The sequence below is a fragment of the Hippoglossus hippoglossus genome, chromosome 8 (genome assembly GCF_009819705.1).
Source record: "Hippoglossus hippoglossus isolate fHipHip1 chromosome 8, fHipHip1.pri, whole genome shotgun sequence".
Classification (NCBI taxonomy): Eukaryota; Metazoa; Chordata; class Actinopteri; order Pleuronectiformes; family Pleuronectidae; genus Hippoglossus; species Hippoglossus hippoglossus.
In genome coordinates, this window is record NC_047158.1 from 5,027,369 (window position 1) to 5,052,528 (window position 25,160).

At 40.6% G+C, this 25,160-nt stretch overlaps 2 protein-coding genes across 2 annotated transcripts; both read left to right on the forward strand.

Annotated features, from left to right (window-relative positions):
• The first annotated feature begins 1,818 nt into the window (after positions 1-1,818).
• Positions 1,819-10,166, forward strand: LOC117765854 (ectonucleotide pyrophosphatase/phosphodiesterase family member 7-like). The gene is made up of 6 exons (XM_034592397.1): positions 1,819-2,814; positions 3,241-3,386; positions 4,104-4,733; positions 6,647-6,881; positions 9,601-9,724; positions 9,846-10,166. Exons 1-6 carry the CDS (start codon positions 2,580-2,582, stop codon positions 9,901-9,903), a joined length of 1,428 nt encoding a protein of 475 aa, XP_034448288.1. The 5' UTR covers positions 1,819-2,579; the 3' UTR covers positions 9,904-10,166.
• Positions 10,167-11,686: 1,520 nt separating this feature from the next.
• cbx2 (chromobox homolog 2 (Drosophila Pc class)) lies at positions 11,687-18,458 on the forward strand. Its single transcript, XM_034592390.1, has 5 exons — positions 11,687-11,810; positions 11,904-11,947; positions 14,143-14,208; positions 14,587-14,656; positions 14,744-18,458. Exons 1-5 carry the CDS (start codon positions 11,739-11,741, stop codon positions 16,085-16,087), a joined length of 1,596 nt encoding a protein of 531 aa, XP_034448281.1. The 5' UTR covers positions 11,687-11,738; the 3' UTR covers positions 16,088-18,458.
• The last annotated feature ends 6,702 nt before the right edge of the window (positions 18,459-25,160 follow it).

Genomic DNA, 25,160 nt, shown 5'->3' on the forward strand with positions numbered 1-25,160 from the left:
CACTGAAGATTTGGAACTTACTCCCACCACATATTAGAAAGGCATCCTCTTGCCGACACATTTAAAGAACTGTTAAAAGCTTATTCGTATGATGTTGCTTTTTGAATAATTTTGTTTTCTTTTGTCGTAATCTTTTTGCATACATTTTATTGTTTTAACATCTTAATATGTTCAGTTTTTAAGCTACTGTTGTTCTGATTTATTAAAAAAAGCTTGAGCTGAGAGGTTTATCGTTATAATTTTTATAATCATTATTACTATTGTTGTTATTATTATTAATATTATTACTATTCTGGTTATTATAACTCCCTTTATTCTTTGGACCACATGAGGTTCTACCAAATATATATATTCAATAAATAGTGAATACGGCTCCTCTCTCATTCCTAATGTATCCAATTACTAATTGATTTTGTAAAATTATGCATTTGGTCTATTGATGTTTCAATGCTCTCTGATGCATGATGAAATAGCTTCAGCATTATCTTTTGATTTTTCAAAGCTTGTGTGGCATGAGTGTGTGTTTGCTCAAACTGCTTCAACCATTAACTGAACTAATTGTTTTTTCTCTGATTGGATGATTTACCGTGCATCCATGCACTGTGCATAGACTGTGGATCAAGATGAAAGACACGTCTTCACGTCCTCTCACGAACAAAAACGAAGCCAAAATTTCTCATATACGAACGCTGCCATCTTACACTGGTGGCGTCATTTGGAGCCAGAGCGGAGTCGTGGTGTCAAGGTCCCGACGATACACGCGTTCAACCTGCCGGACATCAGTCTCAGCTGCCAATCATGATGTCCCACCCTATTTCTATATCATCATATAACCAAACTTATCAGAAACACTTGAACAAACATCAGTGTGATAAGAACTACTTGAAATGACAGAAACCATCTTTGAGAAAAAAAATTACTTTTGGTTTGGTCCATGTCCCATCTGCTAACATGGAGGTGTCCCATCTTAAATACAGACTATAGCACTGTATTTGGAACTGGTGTAATTTTGGTACAAGATGAAGGTTCAGTGGAGAGGAACGTCCTATTAGATGAGTAAACCAGCAGTAAATGAGACAGCGTGTGGAGTGAAGAGTACCAAACAAAAGAAGCAAAAGAAGGACACAAAAAAGTAAAGAGAAATCCTTTCAAGCAAGACCTGGGTTGACTCCTTTTCATTTTTCTATGGCGAATGATTAGAATCAGAGGTCTTTTTTATACATATCAGAGGATTTACGTAAAATTGTATAGATGGTGACAAGACTCTATAAAAGTTTATAATAGCAGAAGCTATACAATGATACTTTATGTTCAGCCCGGGGAACACAAAGTTCTTCATTTGTGTATCATTACTGCACATTGTCAAACTGATGAAGCTGTTGTGGTTTTCCAGCTGTGGAAGGTGTAGTGCACTGGTTGTGTATGGGCAGCAGGGAGTGCTAAAGTCAAACACCTCACTTTTCTTCCCCAAGAACTGGGGAAATGATGTGCTGGGTGGAGATTGCTGGGAAAAGTTTGCCTGCCCCTTAAGTTCAGAGTGTGTGTGTTTGATAAAGTTCTCATCGCAGAAATATGAGACGTGCACAGGTCTCAGCAGTCCAAAACACTCCCGCAAATCTTGCTGACAGTGGACGACGGGCATATAGAGTTAATATGAGAAAGCTAATGAATATGAATGAGGTAAATGAAAGCTGATGAATGTTATCCCTTATCTCCATAAAGATTAGACAATTCCCTTGAACCTCTGCCAAGGACATACACAATAAAGAACAAATTTGAAGAGCTTGTCTAGCAATTTGATGGACGTTGATAAGGTTACATCACAACGCAGTGATATATAATAATATCTGGATAAGAACAGTGAGTGTGATCTGAGCTGAAACACAGAGGAGGCTGCGGTTCATTTATAATAGAATGTCCATCGTCATGGCCATTGCTAATAGAAAAGGAAAAAATCAATGTAGATTTTAAAGGAGCTTTTAACAATATCCTGGGGCTAATATACACATTAGAGTTATTAAAATGAATATGAATATTAGGGTCTTTTCTCCCCGAGACTATTGGCGACCGACGTGAGGAGATATACTCTCATTTTCCTCTTCATTTTCCTGGTGTCAGATCAATCATGCACCATCCCAACTCAAGGTGAAACCCATCAAATTGTCATTTCCCCATTGTCAGTGATTCAGAAAAAGCTGCGGCACACAGACGGGCAGGCAGACTAACAGAAAGACAGCATCAACAAGCGAGCTGGGGGGAAACAAACAGCCGTGATGCCCAGGGAGATTAATCTGTTTTACTGGCAATCCTCAAGAGCAAAACAGAGGGAAACTCACTGTGAACACAACTCCCAGCCGTAAAATCGGCTCATAAACACCACTGGGCTGCACGCACTAAAGAAGTGCTGAGATAAAGCCCGTCCAATCTAAGAGATAAGATAAATTGTTGAAACTTTGCTCCGAACATGTTGCCTTCAGAAACCCCAGGTGGGAAGCCAGGAGGAGGATCCTCATGTGAACGAAACTTTGAGCTGGAGGACAGAAGAGTCAGTCAAGATCTGTGCAGCGACAGTGTTCGCCATGATGTGGACTGCAGGTTTCTGCCTCCTGTGGGCTTTGTCCGCCCTCGGTGCTCCGGTAAACAAACAGAGACAGAGAATGCTGCTGATCTCCTTCGACGGTTTCCGGTGGGATTACGACCGCGATGTAGACACTCCGAACCTCGACAAAATGGCCATGGATGGAGTCAAGGCCCTGTATGTCACACCTCCGTACCTCACCATCACCAGTCCTACACACTTCACCCTCTTGACAGGTAAAGAGTTTCATTTTCTACCGCAGCGCTGCCAGTAGGCAGGGGATCTGCATATCATGACGGAACAGGAAACCGCTCTGAGTTTACTTTGCGAGGACAGAAAAAAGCCACGGGTAAAGGGAATTAGTTGTAATTGAATGTCCCAGAGTCCAACAGCTTTTATAGCTGAGTAAGATGATTATGCTTGGATGACTGAGGGAAGAATTCTCTGCTCCCTTTCTTATTTTGACTCTCAAATCATCAGTGCCAGCTAAAAGAAATTTAACTTCCTTGAAATTAAATTCCTATAATCTCCGAAGTTGGTCGTAAGACCTTGTCCAAAAGCGTCATGCCACTCAGCCTGTTAAGTTGATAGAATTCTTAATGTGAATGTGCCACGCTATGAATAATGAGTGCAAGCCGACTGACAGTGATTCTCCTCTCTAGGCCTCTACGTTGAGAATCACGGGGTAATCCACAACATGTGGTTCAACACAACCACCTCGGAGAAGAAGCCGTACTATCAGACTCTGTTTGTGAATGAGTGGTGGGACAATGGCTCTCTGCCGATCTGGATCACAGCGCAGAGACAGGTCTGTGCAGCACAATTTCCATATTATCTCTAAGAGACCATTCAGCCTTTTGCAATACAAGAAACCAATTCTCTTGACAAAATAACTGTAAAATCCTGCTGAATGATTTCTGATATAGATCACCACAGTTAAGCTGCTTTCAGACATGCACCGAAGTCCGTCACTTTCCTGAAATTTTACAGAGGGGCTGTGTGTGTGAAAATGTCAGAGTCGGTTGCTCCGGACATTTACCGGAACTTTTCCTGCCAGGCCCCCTGGTAAAATGTCTGGAACAGAGTGAGCGAGTGGGCATGTTGATGGTGTTTCTAACAGAATAAATCTATCTCAGGATGAAAAAGAGGAGCCTAACACTTAGATGCCGCCGATAAAGACGACAACTTGGAAAGAAAAGGTCCTGCATGCTCTGCCCAATAGCCGTCCCTCACCTGACATGTCTCTGTTGCTGTGAACACATTTGACCCAAACAATCTCCTGCTCTGTTCTTCATATCTGAAAGGAAAACTCGACCTCATTTTCTAGACAGAGTTCATGTTTGAAAATTACTGAAGACTGCAAAGTATTTTCACAGCCAACGTGTAAACCTTATGCAAATGGACACAGCTGCAAAGTTCAGTTATAGGTTTGAGAAAATTCCTGAAAATGTACTAATTAGATTTCCTTGCAGGCTGAAGCACGCGTGATGTTAATGTGTGCACTTTTTCTCTCCTAACTCTCAAGGGCCTTAAAGCTGGCTCTCTTCACTTTCCTGGCACGTCTTCCAGTTACCAGGGACAAGTTGCTATGGTGCGGGAAGTGGAGCCGATGCTTTACAACTACAAGAACGAGACGGCGTGGAGAGAGAATTCAGACAAGGTGATGGGCTGGTTCAGAGACCAGGATCTGGACTTTGTGTCCATGTACTTTGGCGAGCCAGACGGCATAGGCCACAGATACGGCCCCGACTCCCCAGAGCGCCAGGAGATGGTCAAGCAGGTTGACAGAACTGTGGGCTACATTCGACACTTAGCTGAAACTCACGGCTTGGCCAACAGCCTCAACATCATCGTCACAGCAGACCACGGCATGAGCAGCGTGTACCGCAATGGTCTGGTGGAAGAGATCACCCTGTCCTCCATTCCGGGCTTCTCCTTCAGAGACCTGTCGTTTCACCTGGTGGATTTCGGGCCCTCTGGGATGCTGCTGCCAAAGCCGGGCAAGCTGGAGAAGGTTTACAGCGCTTTAAAGGACGCCCATCCACACCTTCATGTTTACAAGAAGGAGGAGATGCCCGAGCACCTCCACTTCGCCAAAAATGATCGTATCCTTCCCATCATTTTATGGGCCGACCCCGGATACGTCATCAATGGGGTGAGAGTGCAGATAAAATGATCTTTTCTTTTTATATCGTGCTTGTTAAAGGATTTGGATGTTACAGAGACGAGTAAAGACAAATTTATGCTGCCTTTATGTACAATAAAAATATGCGTGGTTAAACATACTTCCATGCAGCCTTTACGTTGGCATTGTTAAGCATCCACTAGAGGCCAGTGCAGACAGTTTCTGAGAACAAACATGTTGACGCTGGGGGAGGTTGTGATAATGGAGCTCTTTAGAAAGAGGAAAAAACAGCCGCATGATAAACAAATCACCACATGTGGACAGTTAATTCTGAACTCTTGGCTACAGTAACCCCACATGATTTCCTGTGGTAACTGTTCCGTTTCATGTTGATGACGCTTCCCACAAAAAGGAAACAAATATATTTGCATGAAAAAGCGGCTCCACACACATGTATATGACACTGATGAAGAGGTAATGAGAGTTTGTGCTGATAAGAGTGCTGATAAGATGGCGGGGTCGATATAAGCAAAAACATGTGACCTCCGCAGCAGAATGAACAGGTTACCTTCTGTCTCTGCCTGCTGCTCCACCCCTCACCTGAAACCTGCGGAGGAATTGTTGCTGTTGAGAATCTCCTTCTGCGTTGTGCATGTTAAAGGAAACCTATAAAGAAAGTCCAGATCCAATTCTCCAGGGTTCCCTGGGGGACGTTCTGGTCCCTGCAAGTCTTACTGATTTACACTTTAAAGTTAGAGTTAAGTCTTGTTGTGATTTGTGCCCACCAACATGCCAAGTTACAAAGTGCAGCAAAATGTTACATTACAGTGAATCGACTGAGAAGAAAAGCTGTTTCAACACTTGCACATGATGCTGTTACTGTATTCGTCATTTATTAACAACCAAATTAACAGTCAGGTTAATTAACCTACTTTACTGGATATAGGGGCAGTAAATGACCGGCACTGATAAACTAATGCAGATAAATAGACAAGGAAATGATCTGAACATCCTGTCTGGTTATTCTAGAAATACAATTACGTTTTGACAACAGAAATACTTAAATTACCAGCTGCGTTTTCCTTGTAGAAATTGGTTAAACTGGACTCTTTCTAACAAGAAACAAGGCGTTAAATTCTAATCTTAGTACATTAAAATTTTAATCAAGTGAATTTGCACGTCCTTGGGATAATCCAGGCCAGGCTGATGACATGCAGCGCTCTCAAATGCTTCATGAAGCTATTCACGCCTCGAAATTCAAAAATTAGCATTTTCATTTGGGCTCCACTCTCGCTCACTCAACTTTGCAGCTGCATGTGTCCGTCAGTACTGAGAAACATCGAATCATAACTTCATTTAAAGAGTGACTTACTGAAATCATAAAAGGTCTCCATATGCTGACGATGAGGAAAATAATCAGTCCTCTGAATCTACTGATGAAGTGGGTCATCAGTCTTTTGACCGGCCACTGCATTATCTGACTCTTTGTCCTCTCTCTTTATGGTTGCTTAAACTGCTTCTAGTTTGAACCCAGGGAAGGATACGAGTGGTGAGACCCTTACAAAATAGCACAGATAACAGGGTTTTCTACATAGTGATATATATATATCAGTTTTTTTCAATAAGCTTAACTTATAGGGAAAAAAAGATCAAACAAATGTATGTATTTTATGTAAATGGTAATTTTAGAGATGGATTCAAATTCTCAGTCAGCCACTTTCGTCCGTCACAAAGAAAAGTCAGGGCGCCATTCTACAGTATGGAAATAGCTCTTTCACTTGGCCAATAGCTCCCTCTGCTGGGCTAAATCAGAGTACAGGCCGAGCTGTGTGAACTCTGATGTGTGATCTCCTGCTACTAAAATCACTGGCTTAAGAGAAGCAGTCTAATTTAATCTTAATGGGTGGAATGAGTTGTTTTACTGTCCCCATGTGTCCCTGCAGTATTTCCCGGTGCAGTTCCACAAGGGCGAGCACGGCTTCGACAACCAAGACATGGACATGAAGCCTTTCTTCAGGGCAGTGGGTCCGGCGTTTCGCAAGAACCTGGAGGTGGGACCATTCGAGACGGTGAACATCTACCCTCTGATGTGTCACATCCTGGGCATCGAGCCGGAGGTCAACGACGGCCACCTGAACGCCACCAAACACATGCTGGTTACGAGCGCTGCTACTCAGGGTGAGTTTGTATCAGACTAATGAGCCTCCCCCCGTGGCCTCAAAAGTGTGTCACTCCAACACCTGCTCCTTCATTACTGGGCCATTCATCCATCATTTCCAAAGTTATGTACAGTAAGTCCATATCAGAGGCAGAGCTACTGCAGGTTTAGACTGAAGAAATAGGTCCGGGCCGGAAAGGAAGTCAAAACACTGAGATCTGCTGCTGAGAGCGAATTTCATCAAGCGGAAATGTAAGACTTTTCAGGATCATGATGAATGAAGATCTATGTCGAGTACGACAGATATGAAAGAATTACTTACAGTACATCCCACATAATTGAAGATAAGGTGAGGTAATCGAGTGGAGACTAACCCTGGAAACACCAAGTTATCTCTCAAACGACAGACAGAGATATCGACAGTCTTTCTTAGGGACAAGCCGATATCACTGAGATCAACTCTGACCGGGTGTTTGTAGATATGATATAGATATAGATATGTAGTTATCAGTTCCACATGGGTCATGTTTGTTGTTTTATTACAGCTGCTAGTATATGTGAACTCCGACACATAGAGGCATCACAAGGCAATACATTTTTCTATATTATCATTATTAGTTGTTGTATAGGGTTTTTATTGTATTTATTTATTTTGTTAAGTATGAAGAGCTCTGTTAGTTTTGACGCAGTAAAACTTTCTATGCTGTTGTTTTTCTTGCCCTGTCACATTTTAATAATTGAAACCTTAAACATTAACTATTCATGCTCTCGAAACTTTTCTCCTGGAAAAAAAACATAACTTAAAGCGTGAAGAAAGTAGTGAACATTAGGATAACAGTATTTAACATTTGAACATACTGACAACATTTTAAGGGGTAAAATTAAGATCATTAACTTTTAGACTGTTAAATTATTGACTACACACTACCTGAAAAGCATGCTAACATTGTTCCTCACGTGCTAAGAATATCCTTCATCGGTGCTAGCAAATTGTTATATTTCCTTTTTTATTGTTATGTTTAAGCTTTTATGCAGGTTGGCAACAAAACAAGTACTTGGTAAAGTTGAGTATAAATACACACAAAGTACCAACATGGAAGATGTGGTGGCTGATATTTTCACCCATGCAGGAGAGTTGGGAAAAGTGAAGCCACGAAGTCAAAAGGGAAATATGAAGTTACAAGAGTCAAACTGGTGACTTCATAATTTCTCTTTGTCTTCATTATATGATATATATTATTATATTCACGCTATGTTTTGTTCAGTTTAATGATCCAATTTAAGAGATAGAAATACAATCTGTCAAACAAATCAAATTAAGATCTTTCACATACTAATCGACTTAACATGTACTCGTCCTTGAACATGTCCAGAGCCACAGCTCCATCTGATGACACTAGTCTGTTTTAAAATAGTTTAAGGATGATTTTTTGTATTTATCAATAAAACCCACGATAAGACAAAAAACAATAATGTGTTCATCTCTCAGTATATTATTTTTCTACCCAATACATCAAACACAGCCAAAAACCTACTGAAAACATAAATCTTTAAAATGAGAACTGTAGTTGTCAGCAAACTTTACACAGTCAGGAGGATATATTGAATATATATGGGGGACTATTTTCAGCAGAGCATTAATACACTGTTGGTGCTATAGTGAGTATTTGGGACAGTAGAAACAACCAACTGTGTCTTTATAAGTTTTGGACAATGGTGTAGCTCTATGGCACAGAGGCCTTTAATACACATACAACATTTCTAAGTAAAATCAAAGACTGAATGATTTGTTTTAGTCTTTTCATGGGATTTATATCACCTTATTTAGTAGTTCTGCTAAAACCTCTTATATATGACTCCCTGTGTTGTCACAAATAAACAGATTGTTTTCAATGCCTTGATTTTGCCATTGATGGAACTCAGAAATCAATATGTACGAATTTACTAATTAGCATTATTAATGATATTGGTGCTGGTAATTAGCAGTAGTAAAAAGTAGTAGTAATCTGACCTTGTTAGATTGTATTGTATGATGCATTACTTGGAAGTATTTTTGTGTGATTTTATTCACACAACTCGTAATTTTGCTAATTGAATTTTTCAAATTGAATTCTGGTGATTTTTAGATGTTTACGTTATCTGAATGGTGTGTTCACTTTCCAGTAGGGGGTGACAAAATCAACTGTTGAACAGAAATGATGGTATAACTAACCACATACATTTAGCATAGAGCAAAAACTTGTAGGTACTTATTTTTAACTTGAGTGTTTACATTTCACACTACTTCATATCTAAGGCCCCAGACTTTCTTTCCCCACACAAATGTGTTTGTGTTTCCTGCAGCAAACACTGATTACACACAGTGATCACAGCAGTTTGGGTGAACAGGCTCCTCTAGTGGAGAACAGGGCTCAGAGCATGCAGAGGACTTTGGTGCCTGGGCTACACAGTGAAGAAGTTATTGTGCAAAATTAAAAGCAGTTGTTATAGCACCATCATGTGGTGAGTTCATGTTGTTTAGTGCTTGAGGAGGCAGTACTTTGGATGCTTTGGTTTGTTTGCAGGTGTATTTTGAGGAGGAAGCAAAGGAATTAGAAAAATAAAATAAAATGGGGTAAAATAACATTGTTGTTCTTGAAAGATGTTGGCAGAAATGTCACAAAAATCAAGTCAACAAAAAAGAACATCAAACCTCCAAGAAACAAACGTAAAATGTGAGTGTGTTCTTCTGTTTTTCAGGTGAAAATAGGAATGTCCTCACAAACACCTCGACTGGAATCGCTGCAGTGGCTGGATGCCTTGTTGTAGTTTTTGTTGTTGTGACGTCCCACAAACTACTCAAGAGAAAACGCAAGGATAAAAGGTAATGACAAAGTAATTCAAAAGAAGCCTATTTTTTCATGTCAAATTCGAAGAACATTTGGTCAAATAAAAATATATTTCAATACTCACAATGTGGCTTTTTGTACCTTTCTGTTTTTCAGATCAGGAAATCTGCAGCATCTCCCAGAGGAAGAAAATACAAAACAAACTGCACTTTGATCAGCGCACCAGCTGATTATTTCTCATCTGTCCTGAGGAACTAACAGATGTTAATTGCACAAATAACCTTTTTAAAAATTCAGATTTTTTGTTCAAAATGGACAATAAATAATGAACACAAAAGGGAGAAGAGAATAAAATAAAATACCTCATTGACTCACTTTGTGTTTACTTTGTTTAATAATTTGAGGAACCCTTTATTACATAGTAAATGTGGTATATATGTACTTTACTGTTTAATAGCATGTTGTTATTAAACGTGGGAATTAATAAATTGTATTTACTTTGACCTATTTTTTTCTACATCATTAGGTTGTGCCATGAATAAAAGCCCATGAGACCTTACAGAGCAAATATGTATCTATTTTGGACTAAATTACAGAAAGTTGAATAAAATTGGAGCATAAAAATAAAAGTAACAAATGTACATACTAGTATGATAACTGTGTTTTAAGGTCTGATTTGGGAACAAAGCCTTACTTTATCACGACCATATCTGTACTTCATGTTTCGATCAGAGGACGGTATCTGCCGAGGGACAAAATTCATCAAACACGTTCTCAGTTGCCCGCCTCTCTTCGCATGATAGTGTCAAGTGACGCACAGACGCACAGAACTTCCGGTTGCGACTTTCAAAAGACTATCATACTGTTTTGTCATTGCCATTTTCATTTCCAATACATTAAAAATACACATTAACACAAACACTGGAATTATGTTGTTTCTATATGAAAATGTCCCTTTTGGTAGGAAGCTTTGGTTCGATTTATATCTTAGATAAAGAAGGAGATGCAGAGGAAAAGATATGTCCTGCAGCATGTATCTTTTGAAACTATTTTTAAAGAAAATTATTTTTGGCAAATCATGTTTCATCAACTGATATTTTGATTAACTTTTTCATTATGACTACGCACGTAATTTGCAGTTGACTTCACTGTCTATTGCATTTTTGACAATGATTCTTAAAATGTCACTGTCAAACCCTCATGACAAAGATGAGTAATTGAGGTTGTATATTTTACAGTTGAAAAAGAAAGTTTATAATCATTATATCACTTATTTGGTAATAAATCAATTAAAACTACATTACTTAAGTTGTCTGAGCTCATTCCATCACACAGCACACACATACACAGTGTATCGACTTTATGAGCGACACTGTTTAATCCTTTTTTTAGTGTGAATTTTTTACATCTGGCCAAGAACAACAGACATCCTGGGTTAACAGTTCTTATTCCGGGCCGTTAAATGACCACCATGCATCCTTAACAAATGAATCCTGAAGAATAACGAAATTGTAATGAAAAACACTGATTGACCACTGTTTTCAGTCTTATGAGGTCTTCACTTCCCTTTCTGTCATTGACACAACAAATTTTACAATTACACATTACTAAAATGTATAAATTAGACAGTTATCTAGCTTACTTATATAAAACAATTTGTTCAGTTAATTTATAGACATGTAATAGTTCTGTATGTAATTTGTTGTTTATTATGTGTTTTTGTTTTTTATATACATTTTTGGGTTTCCATGTACGGCAGCCACAGATCCCTTTTGTCTGAGGCCCCCAAAAATCCCTTAGAAGCTCCCCTGTTTATAAGGACGTAAATAAACCTACACTGAAATAAAAAAAAATAGTTATTCTCCTCCAGATGTTACCTCTTCGGACCAGTATGGCACATTATTACCACTGAGTTATCACCAGAGCTTTAACTGTGACTACCCTTGTTCTGAAGGGAAGACTCCACACTTCCGGTGATGCCCGAGCCTGCCTGTGATTGGCTGCGGGCAGCCCTCGTCTTTTGGTGAAGGATTCTTATTGCAGGCAGACATGGAGGAGCTGAGCGCCGTCGGTGAGCAGGTCTTTGATGCGGAGTGCATTTTAAACAAGCGCCTGAGAAAGGTCAGAGCCGAGAAACGTCGTAACTCCACCAAGCGACTCGTTGTTTCTCCCGACTTGTTCACGAAGCTTCTTCCTGTCCCGCTTTTCTTTCAGGGAAAGTTGGAGTTCCTCGTCAAGTGGAGGGGATGGTCATCCAAGTGAGTACAAGTGGAGCAGCTCAGCCCCGAAACAATGAAAACAACAACAACAGCGTGTCGCTTGTTGCTTTCCCTGCAACTCTCGGACACTCCGCGCGTTTCTTTTCTGTCCGAACCATCGAGTTTACACCAGAGCCAACGATCCGTGATGTTTTTGGCTCCCGAGGCCAGTTTATTTTGGAATACAGCTCCAGCAGTCCGCCTCTGCTTTTCCTTTCTTTTGTTCATTACACCTCAAATTTGAGAAATTGGCTACAGGCAAAAACTAAATATTTTTCAAAAAGCTGCACCAAATGGCTTGTTCTAGATTTTTACGTGTGTAATTATACAGATAATCGTGATGTTTAATATTTTTTGCAGACTCGAAGCAAGTTTTTTTTATTTTTGTGTCTCGCATTGGAAAGATACAAAAATCCGTAAAATCGCGTGGATGTTTGGCTTCGATGTTAGCTTTTTAGCAACTTAATGTCATGCTGCACTCGTTACATAACTCTGTGTTCTAAAGTTGTTGTTTTTCCTCCATATATCTTTCGCTCATCATCTGTGTCGCTGTGCGTGAGACTCCGCTCTGACTTCATTTCTTGTCACTTGTCCTTTTTCTCTTCACTCCACATTGTTGCTGTAATCCACCATCAATGCTCAGCGTTGCCTGCCAGCTCCATGGCTTTCTGTTAGAACCACATCCTTTGTGTGTGTGTGTGTGAGAGAGAGTGTGTACGTGTGTGTGTGAGAGAGAGAGAGAGAGAGAGAGGGTGGGGGTCGATCAGAATAGGCTATTCAGCTACAAGTGATGAGGAGAAAGGTCATTACACATGCATGTAGTTCAGATCGCTTCAGGAAAACCAGCTGCAGTAAACCTGACCCTTTTTGAAAACAGCATTGTGACCTGTACATAATGTACAGGTGCAACAAAACTGCAGAATAGTGTTTGTTTTGTTGGTGATCTAAACTGCACTCTGTGCTGTGTTGCGACAAGCACAACAAACCTGCTATTTTCATGAATTCCCATAAATGTCGCAGAGCTTCCATGGTGTAATCATGTTTTGGTTTTTTCCCCCACATCACGTGAACAGTTGTTGTTTTTTTCACCACGACTAAGTTCACTGTGAAAAGGAAAAGGAAAAGCAAAAAAACTGAAGCTGACTTGGTAGCAAGTTGTAAACAAGCTTTTTTGATATTTCACCGAAAATGTATCAAATCCTCCAGTTTCCCTTTTGTAAATGCAGTAATATATATATATATATATATATATAAAGACGCAAAAGTGATATTTAGCCTTTCTGAAGTGCAATACTCACGGGAACAGTTGAAAAAAACGTATAATTGAGATAAGGAGCTTGCTAAAAACTGATCATGGAGCTTTTTATATTTTATCTTGGAGCAAGGATTCAGTACTTATCTCTGCACACCTTGATAAACACTGTGGTAAATACATATCATGTTATTGTCAAAACATTTTAGACACCGTAACACAAACCGACAATTTCATGACTGTTCATATTTTCGTCTGTCAGATTTTCACGTTTTCGTGGTATCTATGGAGAATGGGTTAGGGTTAGGTAACCGCTAATCAGTTAAAGTCATATTTAACTGTGTTGATTCTGTGTATTGTTTCTTTTTTGTCAAATTAATTTAACTCAAAATAGAATAAATTACCTAGATGTACTGTTAAATTAGATCGTGCACATCATACAATTGATACTTGCTTTTTTTCTCCTCAATGTAAAAAGCCTGATTTGAGTTTCAACTCACTTCTGAACATACAGAATTATTCATAACGTTATCACAGAGTTATTACCGTGTCTTAACTGCTCTTTTAATGTCTATCCATCTGTACTCATTGTTTTTCTGGAGCAGAAATGTTTCTCATTTAACTTCATGTCATGAAAATCATTTTTTTAAAGCAATTGGCTGTACTCTAATCGCTGAGGGAAATGTTACTACTTCAGTTAACTGTGATGGCACCAAATGATCTGCTCTCTCAAGTTTTTTGGGGGTTGTGTGGCTGTATCGTCTCCTGATGTGACTGCCTTGTTTATAGAGGGCTGCGCTGAACTCATCTATTCGTCCACGTAACTCGAAGCAGCCCTAAATTTAAGTGTCCTCGCTGCTGAGGCTGAAGGATACGTGTAATCTTGCAGGGCCACTTTTGCTTCTTTATTTTGACTAACACTCATCACATCAATTTATTTCAGACATAACAGCTGGGAACCCCAAGAAAACATCCTTGACCCGAGACTGTTGGCTGCATTCAAAAAGAAGTAAGTGTCCTTATCGCGATATTATCACACCAACGGCTGGTCTTATCCATTAAGTTAGCGAGTGTTGTCTGGCACTTACTTCCACATTCCTGTGCAAACATTTCCCAAGCAGTCATTACCTTGCTTCATTTTAAACCCAAATAATTTATTTCCATCAGGAAACGAAATCTGAAAGACATGGTTGTTAGATGTAGTTGTGATCCTCGTGGTAACAAAAGTACTCTTTATTGATTAGGATGCTATAATTTTATTTGAACATTGTTGGCGATACTACTGCTCCTGAAAATGTTTTAAATTTAGTCAAAAGCAGTCGTACCCTTAGTCAGTGAATTCTGCTCATTCCCACATTGAGCATTTGTTCAAATTGATTTTTTATAGAGAGCAAGAAAAGGAGCTCCTGTTACGTAAGAAAGGGAAAAGACCCAGAGGAAGACCACGGAAAATCCTTGTGAGTTCAATTTAAAGCTTTAACAATTTAAAACAATCTACTTTGAGTGATCAGTACACGGTAACTAATGTTCATTTTTTGAATTAGGAAAATGTGCCTGAAGCTCCAAAATCAAGCAGCTCTTCATCTGGCTCATCGTCGTCATCCTCCGATTCCTCATCCTCCTGCTCTTCCTCTTCGTCCTCATCAGACGACGACGATGAAGACGCTAGCGCCAAGCCGGCGACCCAGAGTGTCAGAACACGAGACCATCATCCTGTCCCGCAGAAGAAGGCCCAGATCGTTGTGGCAAAACAGGAGCCCTCGAAGAAGCGAACCAGGAAACCACTGACCCCTGACCCGAAGGAGTTTCAGCAGAACAAAGGCCTTCGCAAAATCCTGAAGACGTCAAAAGATACAGATCTCCCAGGAGCAATCAAAAAGCCTGTTCACCCAGCAAGCTTCACCTTCATGGGTTTCCATCGGAACTCTGGTAGGGATACACTGGGTGGTCCGAACAGGGGCTCTCCGACCCAGGGAGCAGCTGTTAAAAACTCCACGAGCTCTGCGGGATCTGGAAAATCAGTCCAACCTGCCTCCCTCTCTCTGAACAAATCCAGCCAGAGCAGGAGCCTCACTGAGGGCAAACTGTCAATCTCCAGCATGAGCAGCGGGGCAGGTCTGGATTTGAACACAGCTGCTGGTAAATCAAAAGGGGTGGCAGCGTTGAATTTGAATACATCCAAACACCCCATTCAAGGCACCACTCAGCACACACTGAGCTCCCCCAATGGACAAAAGAAAGCCCAGGCCCCCGTGTCAGCACTGCAGCGGTTACCCAACACCAGAGCAGTCGCTTCTGTCCCAACTAAGAGCGCCTCCTCCAATCAAGGTTCTGGCCTTCAGCCGCTTAACCTTCAGAACAAACCAGTGCAAAGCAATAGTGCTCCTGGGAATGGTGCCACGCCAGTGTCAGGCCTGAGAAATGCAACAAACCCAGCAAGGAAAACTACTGTCGCACAAAACCAGGACTACAATGCTCCCAAGAGTCCGGCAACCCTGGGAAGACCGCAGACCAGAAAGAACCAGCCGGGAGCAGACAAGGTCAAGGAGCCGACTGAAATCCAGTCCTCTAGAGTCCAAGGCAGGCTGGAGAAGAGCACCGTGCACAAATCCCCCGCAGAGGCCCAGAGCCAACCAGAGAGACCGGCCTACAAAGACGGCAAGAAAGCCAAAACGAACGACATGAGCACGGGGGAAGAGGAGAGCAGCTCAGACTCTGACCACGATTCTTCCTTCATCGGACAGGATCGCGCCATGAACCAGGACTGGAAGCCCACACGTAGTCTGATAGAGCATGTGTTTGTCACGGATGTCACCGCTAATCTAGTTACTGTCACAGTCAAGGAGTCACCGACCAGCGTGGGCTTCTTCAGCATGCGCAACTACTGATGGGATTCCAGACGCCGCAAACCAGATGGGCTGTGAAACACACGGAAGGGATTTGAGGTCGGAACTAAATAAAACCCCTTTTTTGCTCGAGAACTCCTGAGGAATGCATCAGGGAGTGGAGGTCAATTAACATTTCAATTTCTTTCAATAATAGACTCATTTTTAGATTAAAAAAGAAACCGAACCGGACATCAGTTATTGATTGTAATTATTTATTTGCTCGTGGCTACAAATTGTGCAAGAAAGATTTTTGGTCTCCTATGATAATCTCAAGTAAACAAATCTTCTCAACGAGTCCAAAATTGTGTTGACACGAGGGTCGTAGAACAATTTATTCAGCTTAAGAATCATGCGTAAATGCATTGGCCCATATAGGTTTCTGAATCTGTGCATAAATTCACATTTATTCATATTGATTTCTTCTGTGTCGAGGAGATTATCTGCTTCTTTTATAGCATACAACTTTAGCATATAAGAGGAATGTCTTACTGAATAAATTGAAGATGACCTTATAAACCGTAGGCATGAGCAGGAGGGCTAGCTTATTTTATGGCAGACATTTAGTTCATATTATGTAATAATATGTTGTGGATTCATATCAATCAATAGTAAATGTAAACCAGTTTTTTCTTAGTATAGAATTGTTGTTTTACTGTTTGGTTAATTAGCTACCTCTGTTTGTTTTATTTTATTTGCTGCAAATGTATATTATTTTCATCTGGGAGAGGAAAACCTTTCCCTCCAGGGTAAACCATATAATTGTTTTTATATAGCTCTAATGTATTGACTTCTCATGCTCTATAAACCTGTGTTAGTACCAGAAACCAGCCTGAGCAGCTTTGTTTCTGTGAAGTGAAACACTCTCCATCAGGATGGGACCGGAGTTGTGCCCAGAGCTGAACTGTGCGCAGCTTTTATCGCCTTGAAAAGAAGGTTCATTCCACAGTGCAGCCAGTTTATCTTTGGGGTTGCCCAAATGGGCTGAAGCATGTCAGGAGCCAGATACAGTATCTCTGTTCCTCCCTGGCGCTCTGATAACACTTCAGTTGTGGCTGCGGTTTGCGCTTCTGTCTCTGCATCAGCTCTGTCCCTCAGCGAGGTATTCACCAGAAAATGCAATCTTCTCAGACTTGTAATTAATACAGACAAAACCCAGAGAATAAGTGCTTGTGTTGACATGGCTGGACGATCACGGACAGTATATCTGTCAAAGCTTCTCTCTCAGTCTGTCAAAGCCTCCAATGAGCCTTTCAGATCGCCAAAGGCAACACATTTCGAAGTGTGAAGTGGGGGAGAAAGTTGGGTGTGGACAGTAAACCTTTCAGCATTGTTTGTCCCAGACCACAAAACACCAGATTCCATTGTGCCTGTTGCTGCTGGTGTTTCCAAATGCCAAGTGCTGAAATACCAGATTGGATTTGGTTTTGTTATTTTATTTTTGTTACTCGCAGCTGCAGACGTCTCATTTCACCCGCCTGCACGGCCTCAGGAGCTGCAGGCCCAGCCACTGAGAGAAAAAAAAAAAGAGGTCTTTATCTGATGTAACGGAAAAGAAACCTCAACAATGTGCGCTACTTTCTGCTCCCTTGAGAGGAATTCAGCAACAAAGCACTTCGACTGAACTCTTCGTCTAATCCTGCTCCGCAGACTGTGCCTTTCTTTCTCTCAAAGACTAAACACAAAGACATTACCCCAAAGATAGCTAGAATTTCAGGTTGTTCAATAAAGGAGTACCCCTAGGGCACGGCATGGAGACTGTACCGTTGTTTTTCTCGTCCATGTTGTTGTGAAACAGCTAAAAAATGGAAGGCCTCCTGAAAGACTTTATCACAAATGTATGGAGCAGACACATATTTGATGCCTTGTTGAAACAATGAAAGTGGTAAAGGTGGAAGTTATAGAAGTGCTCTCCACTCCGGTTCAGCAGAAAAACACTGAGGGCGTTCTCATATTACATGTGTTACATATGGAAAGACTGTAAGGGCGCAGCATTTGGTTTCATCAGTGTAGCTCTGTTATGTCCACAACAGTCCTTTGTCGAAGAAATGCATCAGGCCAGAGGTGAAGATCAGTCTAGGCTCAATCAAAACATCATTCATCACAACCATGTAACAGATTATGGGGTAACACAAAAGGTGTTTATATGAATTTCTTATATGAATCTGCTTTTTTCTAAATAATGAAAAGAAACACATTTTTCATGTTTCTTCATTTATTTCTTTTTTTAGATACTAACCATATCAATGGGATGTTGTTCTCTTTACACTATTTATTTCAAATTAAGAGCCTTTCAGGGTAGGACAGTGTCATCAATCCTTGTATTGTGCCGCATGTCAAACTGACTAATAAATGGTGCAAACCTTATTTCTTACTTTGGTTTCTTTAAAATTATTGTATAAAGCAAAAGTGTCAAAGTCTGTTGGTGCAAACATGATTGACCTACTTAAATATTTTTGGACGGATTTATCGATTGGCTGATAAATATCGGCCAATATCAGCCCTTCATAAACATTTCTGTGTGGTTTATTTTTGTTAAAATGCAGAGATTATGTGCATTTATGTTTAAATTTACATTAAAAATGTGCTTAATTCAAGTTGTATACATTTTGTTGCATTTGTGTTGTCTTAATTATGATTACTAATGGTAAAGCTTATCTAAAAACATAAATATAAAACCTCAATTACATTTCTTTGTCAAAATTGAACATTCAAATCTTAGGAATAATTGGCAATTTATTTTTTAAATGTATATTTCCGTATGTATGGGAAATCTTTTATTCTGCTATTTCTATTCAGGCTCTATTATGGACTACTACCTGGATGAACAGTTTAAAGACACTATGTTTAGGTCCTGTGATGTCTATTTTCACTATCTTCCGACATTTTAAAGATAAAACAGTAAGTTAAATAAACAGATTGATAATGGTGCCACAGACCTTGTGTATAACAGGACATGTATAAACATAAGATGTCATGACTGGATTCTCAGATGTAGTTTGATCCTTCATTGGCACCAGTTTGAAAAGAAATCCCTGAATGCACAATTATCCACAATGAAGAAACCTGACACCAGAGGCCCAGTCATCCCTCAGTCAGCCTCATGGACACATGCGCTGTAAAAGCCACTAGATGGTGCTCTTGTACTTAAAGGTAAATTCACGTAATGAGGGCTTTAGTTTCATAATGAACTATAATCACATAATCCAATATTTAACACACTTGACATTGAAATCCTTCATCTTAACGTGTCTTATTAAATACAGAAGACGAAGGGTCCGTTTTAAGATTTTCTTACTTTAAAAACTCCTCATACACATCACAATTGTATTTACACTAACTATTTCTAGACATGCATTGAAACCTATAAAACACATTTTGGTATCCATCAGTCGTTTCAGTTTATGATCTCAAGAGCAATGTACATGTCCTCTGTTTCCACTACATCCTCTGAGATCTTGCAAACATTGCAAACCTGTGCATGCTACTGACACGCCGACACTATATGACCCTGGGATCAAATTTCAGTCTCTCGTTCCACTCTGCCTCAGGACTGTATAGGTGTTGGGTATGTGTGTGGCTCGGTTGTGCGATACCTTACATCGCTAACCCACTAACCTGTGGTATCCACCGACAACAGAGGAGTTCTGCACTGGAGGCAATGGCAGATGAACTCGCCCTCTTGATTTGGCACTTAGTCGTGCAAATCAAATCCTCTCTGTGACAGCACAGAGGGCAGAGCCGCCGGTCTGTCTGACGGTTTCAACAGTTTCCCATCAGTCCTCAGTGCTGTGTCACTGTGACCCACCTGTTTTATGCATGACGAGAAAAATGCTCTTCCATTCAATCTCCCAATTGAACCCACAGGATCCCATGATTTAATAAGATTCAAATAAAGCACCAGTTAGGGTAAATGGTTTATAATATATAATGCTTCCCTTGACTTGATGTCCACTCTAAGCTCTTTACAGTACAATTTTGCCATTCACACACACATTCATACAGTGCATCTATGTGCGGCACTTACTCTACCACACATCACTCACACACTGCCCAGATAGCTGTTAGGGGCAATTTGGGCTGAGTATCTTTCCCATGAACACTTCTGCACACGGAATGGGGGAGACTGGGATTGAACCACCAACTTTCTAGACAGCATACGACCCGCCCTGGTGACACAGTGACCCAACAGTTGATCCTAAAATTCAATATGGAACCCAATGCCAGATCATACTGTCTTCTATGGATGAAACGTGATGTTAAATTTATGTGTTTTTTAGTTTTTCTTGTCTTAGTTGTATTTTATGTTGCAAGTGGAGCCGTTGCTGTGATGCAAGACAAGAATCAATCAATTTCATAGACTAAGCAAATAATGAGAAGAACATGAGAAGTAAATAGAAACAAAATAACAATGAGGTACACTGCACCACTGCTGATCTGGATGAGGGAGTAACAGTTCTTCAATGCAAGTCCACGTTCACAGAAGCTACTTATCCTAAGCAGAATGCTTTTTGTGCACAGTCCCGATGAATATATCCAGTTAATAAAAGCTCAAATACATAGACAAGATATACTTTATTCTGAGCAGTTGTGAAGGAAGTATAAAGATACTTCAGCAAAACCAAAGTGTAAAAATGCTTATTTACCGGCAAAACCCGTTAAAATCTTTCTTATGGAAACGATGAGAGGAATTAAAAGCAAGTATTTTTCATGTAGAATGACTATATATCTCGAGACAGAGGTATTTGTTGTGTAGTTCAGTCCATGGCAAATTAAAAGCAGATTTTTGTGTCTGTAAAAAAAACGAATCCGAAAACTAACTTTCAACTCTAACTGTCAAGTGAACGTAGCGTAATGTTCCCCCCCGAAGTGTAACGCAGCAGAAAGCAAAAGGAGGAGAGATGTGTCATTCGAACACATTGTTATTGTTCTGCTGAGGAGACTAAATGAACACGAGCGTCTGTGGCACTTTTCAACACACAGACGCCCCTCTCCCTCTCTCACCACCCCTGTATTTACACACTCTTAAAAACACTGTCACACGGCCTGACTAACTGACAGAAGTTATCATTACACAAAGCGCTCGATTCCATAATTTATAGAGATCCCCGTCCCAGTCATGTGGAATTCTCCCAAAATAAATTCAAGTAAACACTTATGCGACAAAGAGGCACTCACAGTGGCGTGGTATGCATAAACAGTATGAACAGTGTGACAGTGTAATCCCCATCCCCACAGCCCCCCTACCCAACACACACACCTCAGCCCAGCGCTGGAAAGGAGCCTAAACCCCCACTTCACCCCCACAGTGCCGATGCACCAACCCCAGCCCACTCCACACCTGACTCCTGGCAAAATAAGCCAGGCTACAATCCATCTTCCATCGCAATAACACACACCCCAAACCATGTTGTTATGAAGAGCGTTCAGCAAGTTCATCTCCGGGGATGTTTTCTTTTTTTTTCTCTTCTTCTTCTCTGAGACATCTTATTGTTTTAGCTCCACGAGACGCCGTAAATCAATCAGCTCGTCTTAACTCTGGACTCGGTTTAAAAGCCAGATAAGAGATTTTTCCATGATGCTTTGTTGAAAGTGAGGAATTGATATGAAGGATGAATCCAAAAAAACAGGATTAGAGACGTAAACCGTAAATTAATAACTCAAAAATGACTTCTTCTCAGTAAATACAACACTTGAGATTACCTCAGCTGAGTAGATTGCTGTTTTACCCCCAAATTCCCCAAAAACCTGGTGGAAGGATGCGGTATATGTGAGGGAAGGAGTAAATACATTTTGGCGCAGATCCGGATCAGGGGGCGGATCCGGGGTTGTTGTTTTTTTCACTTTATTTAACAGATTTGAGATTTGTTTTTTGTTTTGACATTTTCACTGATTTGAGAATAATTCAAGGATCTTAATTGACTGATATTTTTTATGAGTTTGTTAAATTTGGTGCAGCTTGATCGAGTTTAAGGAGACTGTTTGGCCTTGATGGAAGTATGCGCCACTTAAATTTTTTTATTTGTTTGTTTGTAAGCAGGATTACGCAAAAATCTACTCAACAGACTTATATTAAACTTGGTGGAAGGACGGGACATGGCCCAAGAAATATCTCATTAAATTTTGCCGCAGACCGGAGCAAAGCAGCAGATCCAGGAAATTTTCGGTCACTTGCTTTAACACTGCATTTGTTTTTACATTTTCACCAATTTTCCAGGGAATAATTCATGGATCATAATGGAAATAAATCTGACATATTGAGGGGACTGATATCTATGAGTGTTTGCAATGTGGTGCAGCTTGACTGAGTTAAAGGGGACTGTTGGGCCTTGTAGGAGGAATGCAATCTACGGAGTGTCTTTCTAGTTTGTTTTTTATTGCTTTATTTTGGCTCCTTAACAAAGTAGAGTCAACAATTCACTCACAGCTTTATTCTCTGTTTTCTCATTGGCCAGATTCCAGGCTGGATGTTGACTAATATGGGGATATAAAGGCCAATGCTGTTATTGATATTTAATTCCCTCTGTTTGTATTTGTGTTTGGACTCCTCTCTATCTCGAGGATTGTAACCAAACGGGGCTGGTTGAGTTTAAAGCGCCTGGGATGGCTGCTATTCGATTTCAAAGGGAATGTTTAGAAACCTGATCCGACCCTCCAGCAAGCATACCTTCTACACCCACGTCTCCCTCGCCCCTCATTCTAAATCACTCCACTGGAGCAGTGTAAACAAACTTCAGTTTGCTCTCTGATATTGAGAGGTTAAGACAAGCGGCAATCCTCCGCTATGACAACATGGCCTCAGACAGACGATGTCATCTGTCTTACCTCACTCTCCATCCATCACTGCGCCGGAGTCGACATGTCTGACAGTCCCACTCTCGCTTTTCTCGCTGGCACAGGCCTCCACATCTGTCACATTTTCCTCCGAGCTTACTTTTATTACACCAGATGAACTCCGCCTCCTTCCCCCTGAATTCACGGACACCTGAACGGAAAGCAGGGAGAGAGAAACCTATTGATTAGTCATGGTATCTGATGTCACCCTGGCTCCATAAACACTTTTTCAATTGCCACTCCGCTACCTGTAAAACCTGCCAGAGCCATAACATACAAAAATGATTCCTTACAAGCTTTGACTTGCACATTTAAAGTGTGCATTTAAAAAGTAGACATAAGATAACTGAATGAAATAATGAATGAGTGGGAAAATTGGCCAAATCTGAATTTTATTTATTGGATTTGTAGATCTGGGAGCTCTGGGAATAAAGTTTTCATTTCAATTAACTTGATTCAGAAAATATTAGTAACGAGGTGGTTCATAGACATCCAAAGGATGAGCTTCTTAAAAGTTATTAAAAAGTTCTACCTTTGTTTCGGATCATGATCATGACCCAGCAGACTTTATTCCAGTGTAAGTCTAAGCACAGACAAATTAAATGAAGTCTACTATAAGTGAAATTTTACAGGCAACAATTACAGTGATTTGAAAAAAATAATTTACTTCAGTCATTGCTTGATAACTACTGATTTATCACTTTCTCTATAAATAAAAGCATTCCACAAAAATCCAAGCTAAAAATAAGCATAGAAACATGGTATTGATAATGTAGCTGTTACTGGAAGCTTGAGAAGTCTTTGTGTTGCAGCCAACATGCTGTGCAATGATTTTAATTAACCACATGAGCAGTGCGTTTGTAGGGATGAGCCTGTTGTTTGGTCCTGAATGTGATTCCGACGAATATCGGATGGTTTTGTACGACGATAGAAAACTAGACCTGTAAGTACAGCCTCTTTTCTTCTTTGTGTTTGGAGCTTTTGAGTAAATGATAGCATGTTAACATGCTAAACTAAGATAGTAAACCAGCAGGTCAGCATGCAGGGATAAGCATTTTGCTCAAATCCCCATCGTGCAGCATCACACTGTCGCTAACTTGACTGAAGACTCACTGATAAGACAGATATCAAGCTGTAAATTGTGGTTTTTAAAGTGTCTGAGCCAAATAACAGTACTAATGATCCCGTAATAAAAACATGATGACACAGCAAATATACAGGATGGTTCAATAAAAGCCATTGACAGCAGTTTTTGACACAAAAAGCTGATTCCCTCCCAGCGAGCAGTTTCTTTATAACAACCACAGGATGCAACAGGGAGGAATCTCCCTCAGCTGTGAAACTGAGGTAACAAAGTCAAACTGTGTCCACCAGACACAAGGTGCCAGCAGGAAGTTTGCCCTCCTTTGTATAATCTGCTGTGGGGAAGACGTAGCTTCTCTCCTTACCACCTTCAAAGACTTCTCTCCTTAACTTTCAGACTCGCCTCCTAATCTGATTGAGGAGGAGAGAAAACACTGAGTATTTTGCAGGACAAAGCAAAGTAAATATTTGAAACCATTGCTTTAATTCACAAGTGGAAATGGGGCTCGAATACCGACTAAGTTAAACCAAATTATTTCGAGGCAAAAAGTCATGGTGCAGCTTTTTGTTTTGAATATATTTCAGCAGTTGGGGGTTAATTCAATGTTAGTTTGAAGGGTTTAAACACGTTAGAAAATCTTATTATACAGATTTTCTTTCCAGCCTAGACATTCACATACACTGAATTAATTGTCTGCAAACTGGGGTCCTCTGGTCGACCCACATAAAGCCGGCGGCACCAGGAGAGGCGCACTGATAAATCAGCAACAGGCCGCGAACAAGGCCTGTTGCTGGCGGACCTGTGTGCAACAGGACAACTCTATCGGTGAATTTCACAGGTCATTACTCTGGCTCCAGCCATCGCAGCCTCCAGTGGCTCTGGAGACGGCCAGCTTTTTCTCAGAGACAACAGCTTACTGGGCTTTGTGCTCGCTAAACAAGCGTGTCTGTCTCACAGCAGTAGATTAATGTCCAGATAGAAGGTTTGCTCCTCGGGGAGACCTGTAGAGGAGCCATCCATCAACCTTCGCAGGCCATTACACAATAACAAAATAACAAAAATCCGAGAGAGGGGCTCATTGACTGAAACCTGCCTTCTGGGGCTACACAGAGAGATTTCTGGATTAAGTCTTACCGAAGAGAGGTGGGATGAATTTCC

Bases quoted from the DNA above. Each gene is read 5' to 3' on its own strand.
- LOC117765854 (XM_034592397.1), top strand. From the start codon at position 2,580: ATGATGTGGACTGCAGGTTTCTGCCTCCTGTGGGCTTTGTCCGCCCTC. The intron at 2,815-3,240 runs GTAAAGAGTTTC...TCTCCTCTCTAG, and splicing joins ACACTTCACCCTCTTGACAG to GCCTCTACGTTGAGAATCAC. The intron at 9,725-9,845 runs GTAATGACAAAG...TCTGTTTTTCAG, and splicing joins AGAAAACGCAAGGATAAAAG to ATCAGGAAATCTGCAGCATC.
- cbx2 (XM_034592390.1), top strand. From the start codon at position 11,739: ATGGAGGAGCTGAGCGCCGTCGGTGAGCAGGTCTTTGATGCGGAGTGC. The intron at 11,948-14,142 runs GTGAGTACAAGT...AATTTATTTCAG, and splicing joins TGGAGGGGATGGTCATCCAA to ACATAACAGCTGGGAACCCC. The intron at 14,209-14,586 runs GTAAGTGTCCTT...GATTTTTTATAG, and splicing joins TTGGCTGCATTCAAAAAGAA to AGAGCAAGAAAAGGAGCTCC.